The 15,498-nt window shown below is 49.7% G+C and overlaps 1 protein-coding gene across 3 annotated transcripts in view; it reads right to left on the bottom strand.

Annotated features, from left to right (window-relative positions):
• The window catches only part of LOC141097750 (DNA topoisomerase 1-like), a 77,413-nt gene that overhangs the window by 35,166 nt on the left and 26,749 nt on the right, over positions 1–15,498 (bottom strand). For all 3 annotated transcript variants that reach the window (XM_073585136.1, XM_073585143.1, XM_073585152.1), the window contains one exon: positions 15,101–15,222. In XM_073585136.1, coding sequence (XP_073441237.1) covers positions 15,101–15,222 — 122 coding nt within the window. The remainder of the gene's footprint in view (positions 1–15,100; positions 15,223–15,498) is intronic.

Genomic DNA, 15,498 nt, shown 5'->3' with positions numbered 1-15,498 from the left:
GATGAAGCTGTGTTCTGCCCAGCAACAGGTAGCATGTAAGCATCAGAGTTAACAGCTGTGACTAGCCCAGGATGAGAGGGGCATGTGAAAAGACAGAGGAAAGGGGGGGACTTCCTGGTAGAAGGTCAGATAGGGCCTAGCCTACAAGAGTAGCAGGTCTCATGTTTGACTTGTTAGCAGGACCGCATGGAAGGGGTGTCCTTATGACAAGGGGGAGACCAAGGATCCAGATAGTAAGACTGTGTAGCGAAGAGACAACTGGAAATAAAGTGAGTAGCAGTCTGAAGTCAGGACAGAAATAGTGAGAAAGCAAAGGAAGAAATATCGGGACCTGGATAGGAAGCCTAGCAAGAAGGTATGGAGTTATCTGCAAGAAAGATAACAAAACCAAAAGGGAAAGTGAAGAGAGACAATGGGAAAATGCCCCACATTGTAGTTCAGAGGAGTCTGTAGAAAAGGAAGCCGAGTAGCCACCAAAATTTGCACAGAAAATTATCCTACGAAGAAAAGGATGTAGATCTGAGAGTTGGAGTTTAGGATTCTTGCATACTAGACTGTAGGGATGTTATTGAGAATGAGGGAAGGTTCCAAAGTAGTGTCACGAGAGTAGAGGAAGTAACCAAAGAAGATGGAGTGTTTCCTGAAAAGAAGCATTATTCAGTAAAAAAAAATAAAAAAAAATTTTGTAACTGTGGTCTCCCTCACTAATCTCCATAACATCCGGTTTTGGCTGGCCAAGTACGTCGGCACCGGGAGGTGTGCATTGGCGTATCGCCGTGTTAGTACAAGTCTACACATCCAGCCAGTACCCCAATTGTCATGTAGCGTGCAGATGCATGGAAGACTACCAGGAAAACGTTCCCAGCACCACGACTCCATCAGACTGCACTGTGGACATCTACTGAGAAGAGTTCATCCATTTGTGCCGATTGTGCCCTGTCGGCATGATGCAACACCCATCTGGATCCATCTGACTGGTCAATGTTTTTTCATTGCTCAGTGATCCAGTTTTCACGCTCATGCCCATTAGTCTTACTTTTCCATTTCCCTTAGAAAACCAATGGCACTCAAATGTGTAGTCCATCCGACAAATTGTGATTTGGACAGGATAGTAGAAGCATCATGGGTGTCTTTTTCAGAGACACAAGTCAGTCTGGCACCGATAACCAAGTGTTAGTCAGATGGCCGTGTAATTTGGATGAGGATCACAACGCAATGCTGGGACTGGCCATCGGCTCTCGCGACCTGAGCGTGACAGCTACATAGAAATACATGCGGTCACACTCGGGTTGGAAGAGCTGCCGGACAGTCAGAGCATTTCGTTGCTATCCTCGGCCATCTGACTCTCCTCTTATTCTAAGCTGCTCTGATCGCTTAATTTTCCCATTCAAATGTGGATTCACAAAAAAAAAAAATCTTTTTACTTTATTTTGCACTGCATTCCGTGCTCACGGCTATCTTCTAAGCAAAGCAAGCTCAGTTTGTGAAAAAGGCTGGTGTCTAATAAAGTGGCCTTGGGTTTGCTTTCCAAAGCCTCTTTTTCACTTTCTATTGCTCACGACAACGAGTTAACTGAAAACCTATCAGTGAGCTCCTTCTGATGGTAGAATTTAACTTCTCTTCCTTCTGCCGATTTAGGACTACAAAGTTCAGCTTAACTTCAAATGTTATAAGGAGAAAAGCTAAGAGAAGATAGAAGAGCTTATGTAAGAACGAGCTTGCTGCTGGATTCTCAGTTAACTCATTTTGCAGCCAGAAAATGTAGAAAATGTAATAAAACTCAAATGCTAATTTTATTTTTAACCAAAAATGCATGCACAAGTAAAAAAAGATTCCCCAAAAGGGTCCATATTCTTAAGAACCTCTCCATTGATGGTCAGTTTGCACCACCATTGCTATCCACTAGTAGATGCTGTTGGCAATGGCTTTTTTCTTCACTCACAAAGGGTGTCCTGTAGCTTCAAAAAGTATAAAAAGCAGAGAAAATTAAGGAAAAAAAAAAAAAAAAAAACAAGCAGCAAGAAACACATGGGGGGAGAATATGCCTTGTACCAGGTAGATTTAATGTATTCTGAAAGGCTTTACTAAGGGGAACAAGCTGTGATAAGAGGATTGCGCCACGTACAGACCGCATGTTCACCACCACGGCCGTCCGTAATGATTTAGCTGCCTTTAATCTCTGGAAAGGTTTTGCTTTTTTTTTTTTTTTTTTTTTTTTTTAGGATTCCTGCTGTTTAAGCAATCGCTCTTCAGTTGTCTTTAAACAGGGTGACCTATAAATATGTGAATTTGCGCGGCCGGCGCCCGTGCTGCGCTGTGCATAAGCTTTTGGTAGGGATTAAGCAACAGGACGGAGCCCTAACAATTGCTGGAGACAACACTTAACTCCATAGGGTGAGCCTTGTAAAGTGGCGAATGCATGCGGGACAGGAAACACGTTCATAAAGGACCTTCAGTTCTGAAGAAGTCGTGGAGAAAAGTTTTAATAAAACGATGTCATGCGGAAGAGTCTCCTGCACCGCGTAGTGGTGCAGGAGGAGGCGAGCAGATTGATATATAACTTTGTGCCAACAGATACTGGATGACCTATGGTTTATTCATTTATAGTCCTGTTCATTCTGAGGTTAGGAGTCCAATGGGCGGGCACGATCATGCAAAAGAGTCTGTCCATCATTGGGAGACACCACCCACTGGACTATAATCATCTAAAAGAATACAATTAAATTTATGTTAATTTAACGCTGGAGAGGACTGATGCTCAGGACCAATACTATCTTATGTATGATGCCGCTGATCAGTAAATGCCTGTGGGCAGGCAAAACAGAGGGCCCAGGCGGGAGAGAAGAGACAGAGGGCCCAGGCGGGAGAGAAGAGACAGAGGGCCCAGGCGGGAGAGAAGAAACAGAGGGCCCAAGCGGGAGAGAAGAAACAGAGGGCCCAAGCGGGAGAGAAGAGACAGAGGGCCCAAGCGGGAGAGAAGAGACAGAGGGCCCAAGCGGGAGAGAAGAGACAGAGGGCCCAAGCGGGAGAGAAGAGACAGAGGGCCCAAGCGGGAGAGAAGAAACAGAGGGCCCAAGCGGGAGAGAAGAGACAGAGGGCCCAGGCGGGAGAGAAGAAACAGAGGGCCCAAGCGGGAGAGAAGAAACAGAGGGCCCAAGCGGGAGAGAAGAGACAGAGGGCCCAAGCCGGGGAGAGAAGAAACAGAGGGCCCAAGCCGGGGAGAGAAGAAACAGAGGGCCCAAGCCGGGGAGAGAAGAAACAGAGGGCCCAAGCCGGGGAGAGAAGAAACAGAGGGCCCAAGCCGGGGAGAGAAGAAACAGAGGGCCCAAGCCGGGGAGAGAAGAAACAGAGGGCCCAAGCCGGGGAGAGAAGAAACAGAGGGCCCAAGCCGGGGAGAGAAGAAACAGAGGGCCCAAGCCGGGGAGAGAAGAAACAGAGGGCCCAAGCCGGGGAGAGAAGAAACAGAGGGCCCAAGCCGGGGAGAGAAGAAACAGAGGGCCCAAGCCGGGGAGAGAAGAAACAGAGGGCCCAAGCCGGGGAGAGAAGAAACAGAGGGCCCAAGCCGGGGAGAGAAGAAACAGAGGGCCCAAGCCGGGGAGAGAAGAAACAGAGGGCCCAAGCCGGGGAGAGAAGAAACAGAGGGCCCAAGCCGGGGAGAGAAGAAACAGAGGGCCCAAGCCGGAGAGAAGAAACAGAGGGCCCAAGCCGGAGAGAAGAAACAGAGGGCCCAAGCGGGAGAGGCACAAATTAGAGGAGAAATGCATGAAAGAAATAGAAGAGATTGGAGACATTTTTAGCTCTCGCTCAGTCTCATTTTTCCATCCTCCCATCTGATACATTCTGACATATGTTTTCCCATAAAAGAAGTGATAATGCAACCTGCTCGGTTCATCCTTTATAATGATTGCTTACAGCGTTAAGAAACTTCATAATTACGTAAAAAGGCAAAGCAGCGAGATATATGTTTGCAGAGTCAGGAGCATTGAGACTCTGGTGGCCTGGCTGAGATGAGCAGCATAAATCGTCTTGTGTTCACCATTTTATGATTTCCCAAGGAAAAAGCCGAGCAGCGATGTCTGCAATTACAAATCTTCCACTTTGTACCGAACATTCCCGCGGCTGACAGACGGGCAAAAGATAAAAATAAAAAAAAAAAGAAAGTTTGTGCATTTGTGTTGAACACGGGTTTTTGTGATCCGGTGCCTCATATGAAGGTCCATCTCCGGGTCTCCGCGGACCTGAACGCAATCACACTCTCCCGAATGCAGCTGTCCATGTTACCCACGAGAGTGATGGCTCCTGGACAGCCGGACCGGAGGCCATTAGTGTTTTGCAAAAACTTGAACACAAATTTGAATTTGCTCCACAATGAGAATGATTGTGGCAGCAAAACACCTGATGAGCGCTGCAGAGGAGGCAGCTTCACAGATGAATGAAGCTCAATTTTCTGCCGTGTATTAAATTATCTGGGCCCAGCTGGAGAAAATTGTAACTTTGTTTTCGGAGGACATACAGAACAAATTTCAGAAAATACCTAAAAAGTTGTAATCCCCAATAGCAAGCCTTCTGCAGGAAAGGGCTAATTGTGCAACACTTCAGATTCTTTGGAGTAAATTCATGGACTTCAGTGCGCTGCTAGACAAATTCACTTATCCAGGTTATGAGAAAGATTAACCGTTGGATACGTGAATTTGTCTAGCAGCGCACTGAAATCCATGAATTTACTCCAAAGAATCTGAAGTTTTACGGTCACAGAGTTGACCTTTGGACGTGCAGCAAGCTGACTACGGATCTTGTGCAATTGTGCAACACGGGATATGTTGTACTTGGGTCTCATTTAATGCAGCCAACAGAAGACACGGCCACGTTACTTGGTATATGGGAACTAAATTGCCCAAGACTAGTTTCTCTCGTCTTCCATACATGTCTCTTACCTTTTTGCTTTGGTGTCTGAGTATTTGCCCCATTGTTGCTGATGCCTGATGGGCTGCTGCCCGTGGCAGTTGTCACAGGTTTACCGCGATAAGGGGCCAAAAGACCGCGGTGTCTGATTTCATACGCTGATGCACTGTTTAGAAGCACTTCATCATATTAAGCAGTGCATGTTTCTGCTAGCAGTGCAGGGGTTAATCTGTTTAGTTGAGAGCTTCTGAAGCTTCCCTGCTTTATAGTCTCAGCTGTTCAGTGTTGGCCACTCGCCTATGGTAACAAGGGATTTCCAGTGTTAGTTTTATACTGCCTGGTTCTGGAGCAGGAGGTGTTGGTTGTTTGAGGAACTTTTTGTAGTGTTGTTCAGAAGATTGTTGCTTGGTGATTTGTCAGTGTACATATCCTCATCCTCTACTTTGTTTTTTTCCTTCCTTTACTTCACAATTTTCCACTCTGACTGCATATTTACATAACTGGCATTTTCATTTAAGCCTGTGCATCTTCCCTTGTTAGTCTAGTTTGTGTATTCATATACACTACAACTCGCCACTTCCCTGGGTGGGGGAGGGGACAGATAGGGGCTGATATAGGATGAGCGCAGCAAGGCACGTGGTACTGGAATTGTCACCATCAGAAATAATCAGAGGAGTAGGGATAGATTAGGGCGCCCCCTAGCTTTAGGGATAGGGAAGGAGCACCAAGCTCTGGCATAACTGCAGTCACGGCTCTGTTGCAGGATATTTCCAAACTTTGCCAGGAGAGTTGGTTATGTGGCTAAAAGAGGTGGCCTGGAGGAGGGCATCAAGAGATGAAGGAAGTGGGAGCACTGTGGCAGTAGCCACGTGTAGTGCCAAAGGGATCAGCACAGTGTATGGCAGAGCGAAAGGCCATTGGATTCATGGTAAGAGACCAAAGTACACAGAGTTATGGCTGATCAGTGCAGGTAAACTGTCTAACCATCTACAACTCTTTTCTTCCGAACTTCAGCTGTCTAATAGCTTCTACCCAGTCTGTGCTTCAATCATATTTCATGGACATCTGCATAAGACCTTACAAATACAAATGGCCCTTTGTAGTCAACTATAGTGCTCATGTTGCCCTTTATAAAAAAATAAATAAATAAAGGAGTTTGAGACACCGTAACCCCAATTTATGAGGCTACAGGCTGTCAGGGCAAGCTGGGAGTTGTAGTTTTGCAACAACACACAATCACCCTGTGTGAGATGTCTCTGCCGTAAGATTACAGCATTCAGCAGCCATCACCCCCGACTGACGATCTGAACATGCCTCATGGACAGACACTGCGCGCATCTGTTATCTGCATCCACAACATTGCCAGAATACCATTAGATACATCATCATTTTGTCCACATTTGCCAAAACACTTAATAAAATCAAAAGTAGCTTGATGGAACGAATTAAGCTGCTCACTTCCATTCTCCACACATTGTTCAATCCTGCAAATAACCCAGTAAAATACACCGTCCTCTTAAATGGGAACATTGTCAAATGCATCATTGTACGACAAAGCTCGAGACTCAAAGCCTGCAAGTCATTCCTGAAATGAAGTTTGTAAATGCTCACTCAGGAAGCAAGATAAGAATTACATCATCTGGCATCGTCACACTACACCCTATGTACAAGAATATAATTACTATAATACTGCTCCTATGTACAAGAATATAACTACTATAATACTGCTCCTATGTACAAGAATATAATTACTATAATACTGCCCCCTACGTACAAGAATATAACTACTATAATACTGTCCCCTACGTACAAGAATATAACTACTATAATACTGCCCCCTACGTACAAGAATATAACTACTATAATACTGCCCCCTACGTACAAGAATATAACTACTATAATACTGCCCCCTACGTACAAGAATATAACTACTATAATACTGTCCCCTACGTACAAGAATATAACTACTATAATACTGTCCCCTACGTACAAGAATATAACTACTATAATACTGCCCCCTATGTACAAGAATATAACTACTATAATACTGCCCCCTATGTACAAGAATATAACTACTATAATACTGCCCCCTATGTACAAGAATATAACTACTATAATACTGCTCCCTATGTACAAGAATATAACTACTATAATACTGCCCCCTATGTACAAGAATATAACTACTATAATACTGCCCCCATGTACAAGAATATAGCTACTATAATACTGTCCCCTATGTACAAGAATATAACTACTATAATACTGTCCCCTATGTACAAGAATATAACTACTAAAATACTGCCCCTAGGTACAAGAATATAACTACTATAATACTGCTCCCTATGTACAAGAATATAACTACTATAATACTGCCCCTATGTACAAGAATATAACTACTATAATACTGCCCCCATGTACAAGAATATAACTCATGATAATACTTATACCTGGAACTACTTTCTTAAGGGCCTGTCACACTAAGCGATATCGCTAGCAATATCGCTATAACGTCACTGGTTTTTGTGACGTATATTGCTACATGTAATACTTACCTCCGACCTCTCCCCCGCTGGTTATCGCTGATCGCGTGAGAACGTCCTGTATCATTCCTCGTCGTCAGCTTCCTGCGGCGCTTCCTGCTGTGACGACGAGCGTGGAGCCGGGCGGGAGGACGCAGGATCGCCGCGTCTGACAGGTAAGTAGCGACCCCCGTCCCCAGCGATGTTGCTGGTGAGATCTGCCTATGTGGCAGCTCACTAGCGACCACTTAGCGATGCACCAGCGATTCTGACCGCGTCATATCGCTGGTCGGGATCGCTGGTGCATCGCTAAGTGAGACTACCTTTAGTGAATTGTCTGCCTTGCTCTAGTACAATCTTTTCTTCTCTTTATCAGGAAAAGCCCTAAAAAACACTAATGAGAAGAACCCTTCCTATCACCATTACATATGAACGGTTAGATGCGCAGGGTCCCGCACCACCGGATACGGAGTTGTTGCTACATTGAGACTTTTCAGAAAACTTCAAATAGCTCTGCATTATACATCGCCTTTCTGCATGGCTGATGGTGCTAATTGGCAAGTGTTACGTCCTTTAAGATGTAAGGGGAGATGTAAAAAATATATGAGTACAGAAGTGGAGAGGCAGCGAGGAAACTCTGAACATGCATTTTTCATGAGCAGGATTTAACAAAGCAGATGTCTGGCCAGGGGCGTGCTGTGAAATTCAGCCCTGGCACTGACAAAAGCTTCAGCTCAACTGCAACAGCAAAGACAGACCCCGGCATAGGTCAGGATTCTGAGGCTGAGATGTTATGGGGATGTAAAAAGAAAATGGCATCTTGACATTCAGAGCTCAGTTGGGAGAGAGCTCGCTAATTCCAGCCGTCCCTCAAGCTCAGATCAAAGACTCCTTCCACTTCAGAAATAAGAAAATTATCCGTTTCAATAGTGATCTGTACAAATGGACTGGAATAATAACCGTTCCACTGCCCTTCTTTTCCCAATGTAAAGTGCCTGGGCTGAGATTTTGCACACAGGATCATGAGATCTATATAAGCAGCAATTATAAAGGTGGATGGAAACGTGCGAGCGAGCAAAAGAGGGAGCCATAGAGCGCTGCAAAAGAGGGAGCCATAGAGCGCTGCAAAAGAGGGAGCCATAGAGCGCTGCAAAAGAGGAAGCCAAAGAGCGCTGCAAAAGAGGGAGCCAAAGAGCGCTGCAAAAGAGGGAGCCATAGAGCGCTGCAAAAGAGGGAGCCATAGAGCGCTGCAAAAGAGGAAGCCAAAGAGCGCTGCAAAAGAGGGAGCCATAGAGCGCTGCAAAAGAGGAAGCCAAAGAGCGCTGCAAAAGAGGGAGCCAAAGAGCGCTGCAAAAGAGGGAGCCAAAGAGCGCTGCAAAAGAGGGAGCCAAAGAGCGCTGCAAAAGAGGGAGCCAAAGAGCGCTGCAAAAGAGGGAGCCAAAGAGCGCTGCAAAAGAGGGAGCCAAAGAGCGCTGCAAAAGAGGGAGCCAAAGAGCGCTGCACAAAAGGGAACCAAAGAGCGCTGCAAAAGAGGGAGCCAAAGAGCGCTGCAAAAGAGGGAGCCATAGAGCGCTGCAAAAGAGGGAGCCATAGAGCGCTGCAAAAGAGGGAGCCATAGAGCGCTGCAAAAGAGGGAGCCATAGAGCGCTGCAAAAGAGGGAGCCAAAGAGCGCTGCAAAAGAGGGAGCCAAAGAGCGCTGCAAAAGAGGGAGCCAAAGAGCGCTGCAAAAGAGGGAGCCAAAGAGCGCTGCAAAAGAGGGAGCCAAAGAGCGCTGCAAAAGAGGGAGCCAAAGAGCGCTGCAAAAGAGGGAGCCATAGAGCGCTGCAAAAGAGGGAGCCATAGAGCGCTGCAAAAGAGGGAGCCATAGAGCGCTGCAAAAGAGGAAGCCAAAGAGCGCTGCAAAAGAGGGAGCCAAAGAGCGCTGCAAAAGAGGGAGCCAAAGAGCGCTGCAAAAGAGGGAGCCAAAGAGCGCTGCAAAAGAGGGAGCCAAAGAGCGCTGCAAAAGAGGGAGCCAAAGAGCGCTGCAAAAGAGGGAGCCAAAGAGCGCTGCAAAAGAGGGAGCCAAAGAGCGCTGCAAAAGAGGGAGCCAAAGAGCGCTGCACAAGAGGGAGCCAAAGAGCGCTGCACAAGAGGGAACCAAAGAGCGCTGCAAAAGAGGGAGCCAAAGAGCGCTGCAAAAGAGGGAGCCATAGAGCGCTGCAAAAGAGGGAGCCATAGAGCGCTGCAAAAGAGGGAGCCATAGAGCGCTGCAAGAGAGGGAGCCATAGAGCGCTGCAAAAGAGGGAGCCAAAGAGCGCTGCACAAAAGGGAGCCAAAGAGCGCTGCTAAAGAGGGCGCCAAAGAGCGCTGCTAAAGAGGGCGCCAAAGAGCGCTGCTAAAGAGGGCGCCAAAGAGCGCTGCTAAAGAGGGCCCCAAAGAGCGCTGCTAAAGAGGGCCCCAAAGAGCGCTGCTAAAGAGGGCCCCAAAGAGCGCTGCTAAAGAGGGCCCCAAAGAGCGCTGCTAAAGAGGGCCCCAAAGAGCGCTGCTAAAGAGGGCCCCAAAGAGCGCTGCTAAAGAGGGCCCCAAAGAGCGCTGCTAAAGAGGGCCCCAAAGAGCGCTGCTAAAGAGGGCCCCAAAGAGCGCTGCTAAAGAGGGCCCCAAAGAGCGCTGCTAAAGAGGGCCCCATAGAGCGCTGCTAAAGAGGGCCCCATAGAGCGCTGCTAAAGAGGGCCCCATAGAGCGCTGCTAAAGAGGGCCCCATAGAGCGCTGCTAAAGAGGGCCCCATTGAGCGCTGCTAAAGAGGGCCCCATTGAGCGCTGCTAAAGAGGGCCCCATTGAGCGCTGCTAAAGAGGGCCCCATTGAGCGCTGCTAAAGAGGGCCCCATTGAGCGCTGCTAAAGAGGGCCCCATTGAGCGCTGCTAAAGAGGGCCCCATTGAGCGCTGCTAAAGAGGGCCCCATTGAGCGCTGCTAAAGAGGGCCCCATTGAGCGCTGCTAAAGAGGGCCCCATTGAGCGCTGCTAAAGAGGGCCCCATTGAGCGCTGCTAAAGAGGGCCCCATTGAGCGCTGCTAAAGAGGGCCCCATTGAGCGCTGCTAAAGAGGGCCCCATTGAGCGCTGCTAAAGAGGGCCCCATTGAGCGCTGCTAAAGAGGGCCCCATTGAGCGCTGCTAAAGAGGGCCCCATTGAGCGCTGCTAAAGAGGGCCCCATTGAGCGCTGCTAAAGAGGGCCCCATTGAGCGCTGCTAAAGAGGGCCCCATTGAGCGCTGCTAAAGAGGGCCCCATTGAGCGCTGCTAAAGAGGGCCCCATTGAGCGCTGCTAAAGAGGGCCCCATTGAGCGCTGCTAAAGAGGGCCCCATTGAGCGCTGCTAAAGAGGGCCCCATTGAGCGCTGCTAAAGAGGGCCCCATTGAGCGCTGCTAAAGAGGGCCCCATTGAGCGCTGCTAAAGAGGGCCCCATTGAGCGCTGCTAAAGAGGGCCCCATTGAGCGCTGCTAAAGAGGGCCCCATTGAGCGCTGCTAAAGAGGGCCCCATTGAGCGCTGCTAAAGAGGGCCCCATTGAGCGCTGCTAAAGAGGGCCCCATTGAGCGCTGCTAAAGAGGGCCCCATTGAGCGCTGCTAAAGAGGGCCCCATTGAGCGCTGCTAAAGAGGGCCCCATTGAGCGCTGCTAAAGAGGGCCCCATTGAGCGCTGCTAAAGAGGGCCCCATTGAGCGCTGCTAAAGAGGGCCCCATTGAGCGCTGCTAAAGAGGGCCCCATTGAGCGCTGCTAAAGAGGGCCCCATTGAGCGCTGCTAAAGAGGGCCCCATTGAGCGCTGCTAAAGAGGGCCCCATTGAGCGCTGCTAAAGAGGGCCCCATTGAGCGCTGCTAAAGAGGGCCCCATTGAGCGCTGCTAAAGAGGGCCCCATTGAGCGCTGCTAAAGAGGGCCCCATTGAGCGCTGCTAAAGAGGGCCCCATTGAGCGCTGCTAAAGAGGGCCCCATTGAGCGCTGCTAAAGAGGGCCCCATTGAGCGCTGCTAAAGAGGGCCCCATTGAGCGCTGCTAAAGAGGGCCCCATTGAGCGCTGCTAAAGAGGGCCCCATTGAGCGCTGCTAAAGAGGGCCCCATTGAGCGCTGCTAAAGAGGGCCCCATTGAGCGCTGCTAAAGAGGGCCCCATTGAGCGCTGCTAAAGAGGGCCCCATTGAGCGCTGCTAAAGAGGGCCCCATTGAGCGCTGCTAAAGAGGGCCCCATTGAGCGCTGCTAAAGAGGGCCCCATTGAGCGCTGCTAAAGAGGGCCCCATTGAGCGCTGCTAAAGAGGGCCCCATTGAGCGCTGCTAAAGAGGGCCCCATTGAGCGCTGCTAAAGAGGGCCCCATTGAGCGCTGCTAAAGAGGGCCCCATTGAGCGCTGCTAAAGAGGGCCCCATTGAGCGCTGCTAAAGAGGGCCCCATTGAGCGCTGCTAAAGAGGGCCCCATTGAGCGCTGCTAAAGAGGGCCCCATTGAGCGCTGCTAAAGAGGGCCCCATTGAGCGCTGCTAAAGAGGGCCCCATTGAGCGCTGCTAAAGAGGGCCCCATTGAGCGCTGCTAAAGAGGGCCCCATTGAGCGCTGCTAAAGAGGGCCCCATTGAGCGCTGCTAAAGAGGGCCCCATTGAGCGCTGCTAAAGAGGGCCCCATTGAGCGCTGCTAAAGAGGGCCCCATTGAGCGCTGCTAAAGAGGGCCCCATTGAGCGCTGCTAAAGAGGGCCCCATTGAGCGCTGCTAAAGAGGGCCCCATTGAGCGCTGCTAAAGAGGGCCCCATTGAGCGCTGCTAAAGAGGGCCCCATTGAGCGCTGCTAAAGAGGGCCCCATTGAGCGCTGCTAAAGAGGGCCCCATTGAGCGCTGCTAAAGAGGGCCCCATTGAGCGCTGCTAAAGAGGGCCCCATTGAGCGCTGCTAAAGAGGGCCCCATTGAGCGCTGCTAAAGAGGGCCCCATTGAGCGCTGCTAAAGAGGGCCCCATTGAGCGCTGCTAAAGAGGGCCCCATTGAGCGCTGCTAAAGAGGGCCCCATTGAGCGCTGCTAAAGAGGGCCCCATTGAGCGCTGCTAAAGAGGGCCCCATTGAGCGCTGCTAAAGAGGGCCCCATTGAGCGCTGCTAAAGAGGGCCCCATTGAGCGCTGCTAAAGAGGGCCCCATTGAGCGCTGCTAAAGAGGGCCCCATTGAGCGCTGCTAAAGAGGGCCCCATTGAGCGCTGCTAAAGAGGGCCCCATTGAGCGCTGCTAAAGAGGGCCCCATTGAGCGCTGCTAAAGAGGGCCCCATTGAGCGCTGCTAAAGAGGGCCCCATTGAGCGCTGCTAAAGAGGGCCCCATTGAGCGCTGCTAAAGAGGGCCCCATTGAGCGCTGCTAAAGAGGGCCCCATTGAGCGCTGCTAAAGAGGGCCCCATTGAGCGCTGCTAAAGAGGGCCCCATTGAGCGCTGCTAAAGAGGGCCCCATTGAGCGCTGCTAAAGAGGGCCCCATTGAGCGCTGCTAAAGAGGGCCCCATTGAGCGCTGCTAAAGAGGGCCCCATTGAGCGCTGCTAAAGAGGGCCCCATTGAGCGCTGCTAAAGAGGGCCCCATTGAGCGCTGCTAAAGAGGGCCCCATTGAGCGCTGCTAAAGAGGGCCCCATTGAGCGCTGCTAAAGAGGGCCCCATTGAGCGCTGCTAAAGAGGGCCCCATTGAGCGCTGCTAAAGAGGGCCCCATTGAGCGCTGCTAAAGAGGGCCCCATTGAGCGCTGCTAAAGAGGGCCCCATTGAGCGCTGCTAAAGAGGGCCCCATTGAGCGCTGCTAAAGAGGGCCCCATTGAGCGCTGCTAAAGAGGGCCCCATTGAGCGCTGCTAAAGAGGGCCCCATTGAGCGCTGCTAAAGAGGGCCCCATTGAGCGCTGCTAAAGAGGGCCCCATTGAGCGCTGCTAAAGAGGGCCCCATTGAGCGCTGCTAAAGAGGGCCCCATTGAGCGCTGCTAAAGAGGGCCCCATTGAGCGCTGCTAAAGAGGGCCCCATTGAGCGCTGCTAAAGAGGGCCCCATTGAGCGCTGCTAAAGAGGGCCCCATTGAGCGCTGCTAAAGAGGGCCCCATTGAGCGCTGCTAAAGAGGGCCCCATTGAGCGCTGCTAAAGAGGGCCCCATTGAGCGCTGCTAAAGAGGGCCCCATTGAGCGCTGCTAAAGAGGGCCCCATTGAGCGCTGCTAAAGAGGGCCCCATTGAGCGCTGCTAAAGAGGGCCCCATTGAGCGCTGCTAAAGAGGGCCCCATTGAGCGCTGCTAAAGAGGGCCCCATTGAGCGCTGCTAAAGAGGGCCCCATTGAGCGCTGCTAAAGAGGGCCCCATTGAGCGCTGCTAAAGAGGGCCCCATTGAGCGCTGCTAAAGAGGGCCCCATTGAGCGCTGCTAAAGAGGGCCCCATTGAGCGCTGCTAAAGAGGGCCCCATTGAGCGCTGCTAAAGAGGGCCCCATTGAGCGCTGCTAAAGAGGGCCCCATTGAGCGCTGCTAAAGAGGGACCCATTGAGCGCTGCTAAAGAGGGACCCATTGAGCGCTGCTAAAGAGGGACCCATAGAGCGCTGCTACAGAGGGACCCATAGAGCGCTGCTACAGAGGGACCCATAGAGCGCTGCTACAGAGGGACCCATAGAGCGCTGCTACAGAGGGAACCATAGAGCGCTGCAAAAGAGGGAACCATAGAGCGCTGCAAAAGAGGGAACCATAGAGCGCTGCAAAAGAGGGAACCATAGAGTGCTGTAAAGGGAGAAAGTTGGAGTCCAAGGAAACTGATCAGTTAGTCAACTTATTAAAAAAAAAAAAAAAAATATCCAGCCTTTATACCCTACCCTTGCAGCTAATCCATGCCAAGCAGTTGGGATGAGTTTGCTGGTTCTTTAATGCGCAAAAATACGATATAGCACAAAACCGGCAACAGCTTGCTCCTGCCACCCTGAGCTAATTACCATTTCATTATTAATCACGCAGCTGCTTCGCCAGCTTACGTCTCTCCAAAGTACGATGAAGCTTCACATATGGAGCGCGGAAGAATTTTACAATGGCATTTAGAAAAGGTATTTAGAGTTTTTGACAACTTTTGATTTACCAGAAACAAGATTATTTCTTTGTGTATGTAGAACAAATCGTACAGCAAAAAAATACCATGCACGGGCTGATGAAGTGTTGAAAAGCCCACTCTAGCTGGCCAAAGATTGGACCAGGCCATTGCTACATTGCACCAGAAGGCGACAAGCAAATTCCCAACATTTGGCTTCTTTGTAACTTGTGTTGTAATTGCACCAACTTGCCGTTTTCACCGTGCCCGAATCCACTTAGGTCATGGTGCGCTGTAACAATGGCGTGGTGCGATTTTTGTCCACATAACGTCCCTGTGTAGCTTCAGCCTTGTATGTATGATAGTTTTAATCACTTCTCTTTGGAGAAACAAGGAGCTAAGGAGGTAAAAATCTAAGTGGTCCTCTTTAGACACCAAATTTAATCCAATCCTGAAATACTTCCAAAACATCAGGCATATGGCACATGCCTCTGAGGTGCAGTTGTGCCAAATAAAGGACCATTGGTAGGCATGCTGTCCTTACATAGTGTGTCACAGACATGAGATGGTCAATGGATCCTCTTTGACCAACAAAGATCTCATTTATGTGAGGTCCAGTCCACCCAAAGTCTTTCATAACCTGCAATTCCGAGGATTACCTTTCTCCAGTCCGTAAAGAAGTTATTCCGGAAGATTTCCACCGTGGTGTATTCATGGTCCAACATGCTGGCAAAAAACTTGGCCACTTCTTCTGCCTGAATGCTGAGCTGGAAAGGTTTTCCTGTAACATATTGGAAAGACCATAATAAATGGGAGGATATGGCCAGGTTTAAAGGCAGAAGAAAAAGTTAGAAACAAAACAGCATACAAAAATTCTTCTTTTTCCACTTTGCAAATAAATTGCAAAAATCAAGAACCGAAAACAAGCTGGATCTTGAAAACCACAAAATCAAAACTGCCAATGAATTTCTCCATTGTCCAGATTTGCAACATTAAAGATTGGTAAAGTTGACAGCCGTCATCTGTTTTGACTAGCCCAAATGTCAAGGTGACCAAC

The sequence above is a fragment of the Dendrobates tinctorius genome, unplaced genomic scaffold (genome assembly GCF_039654945.1).
Source record: "Dendrobates tinctorius isolate UK_male_01 unplaced genomic scaffold, ASM3965494v1 ptg000009l, whole genome shotgun sequence".
Taxonomy (NCBI): domain Eukaryota; kingdom Metazoa; phylum Chordata; class Amphibia; order Anura; family Dendrobatidae; genus Dendrobates; species Dendrobates tinctorius.
The sequence above is the reverse complement of the archived record's forward strand: the minus strand, read 5'-3'. Positions and strand labels throughout refer to the sequence as shown.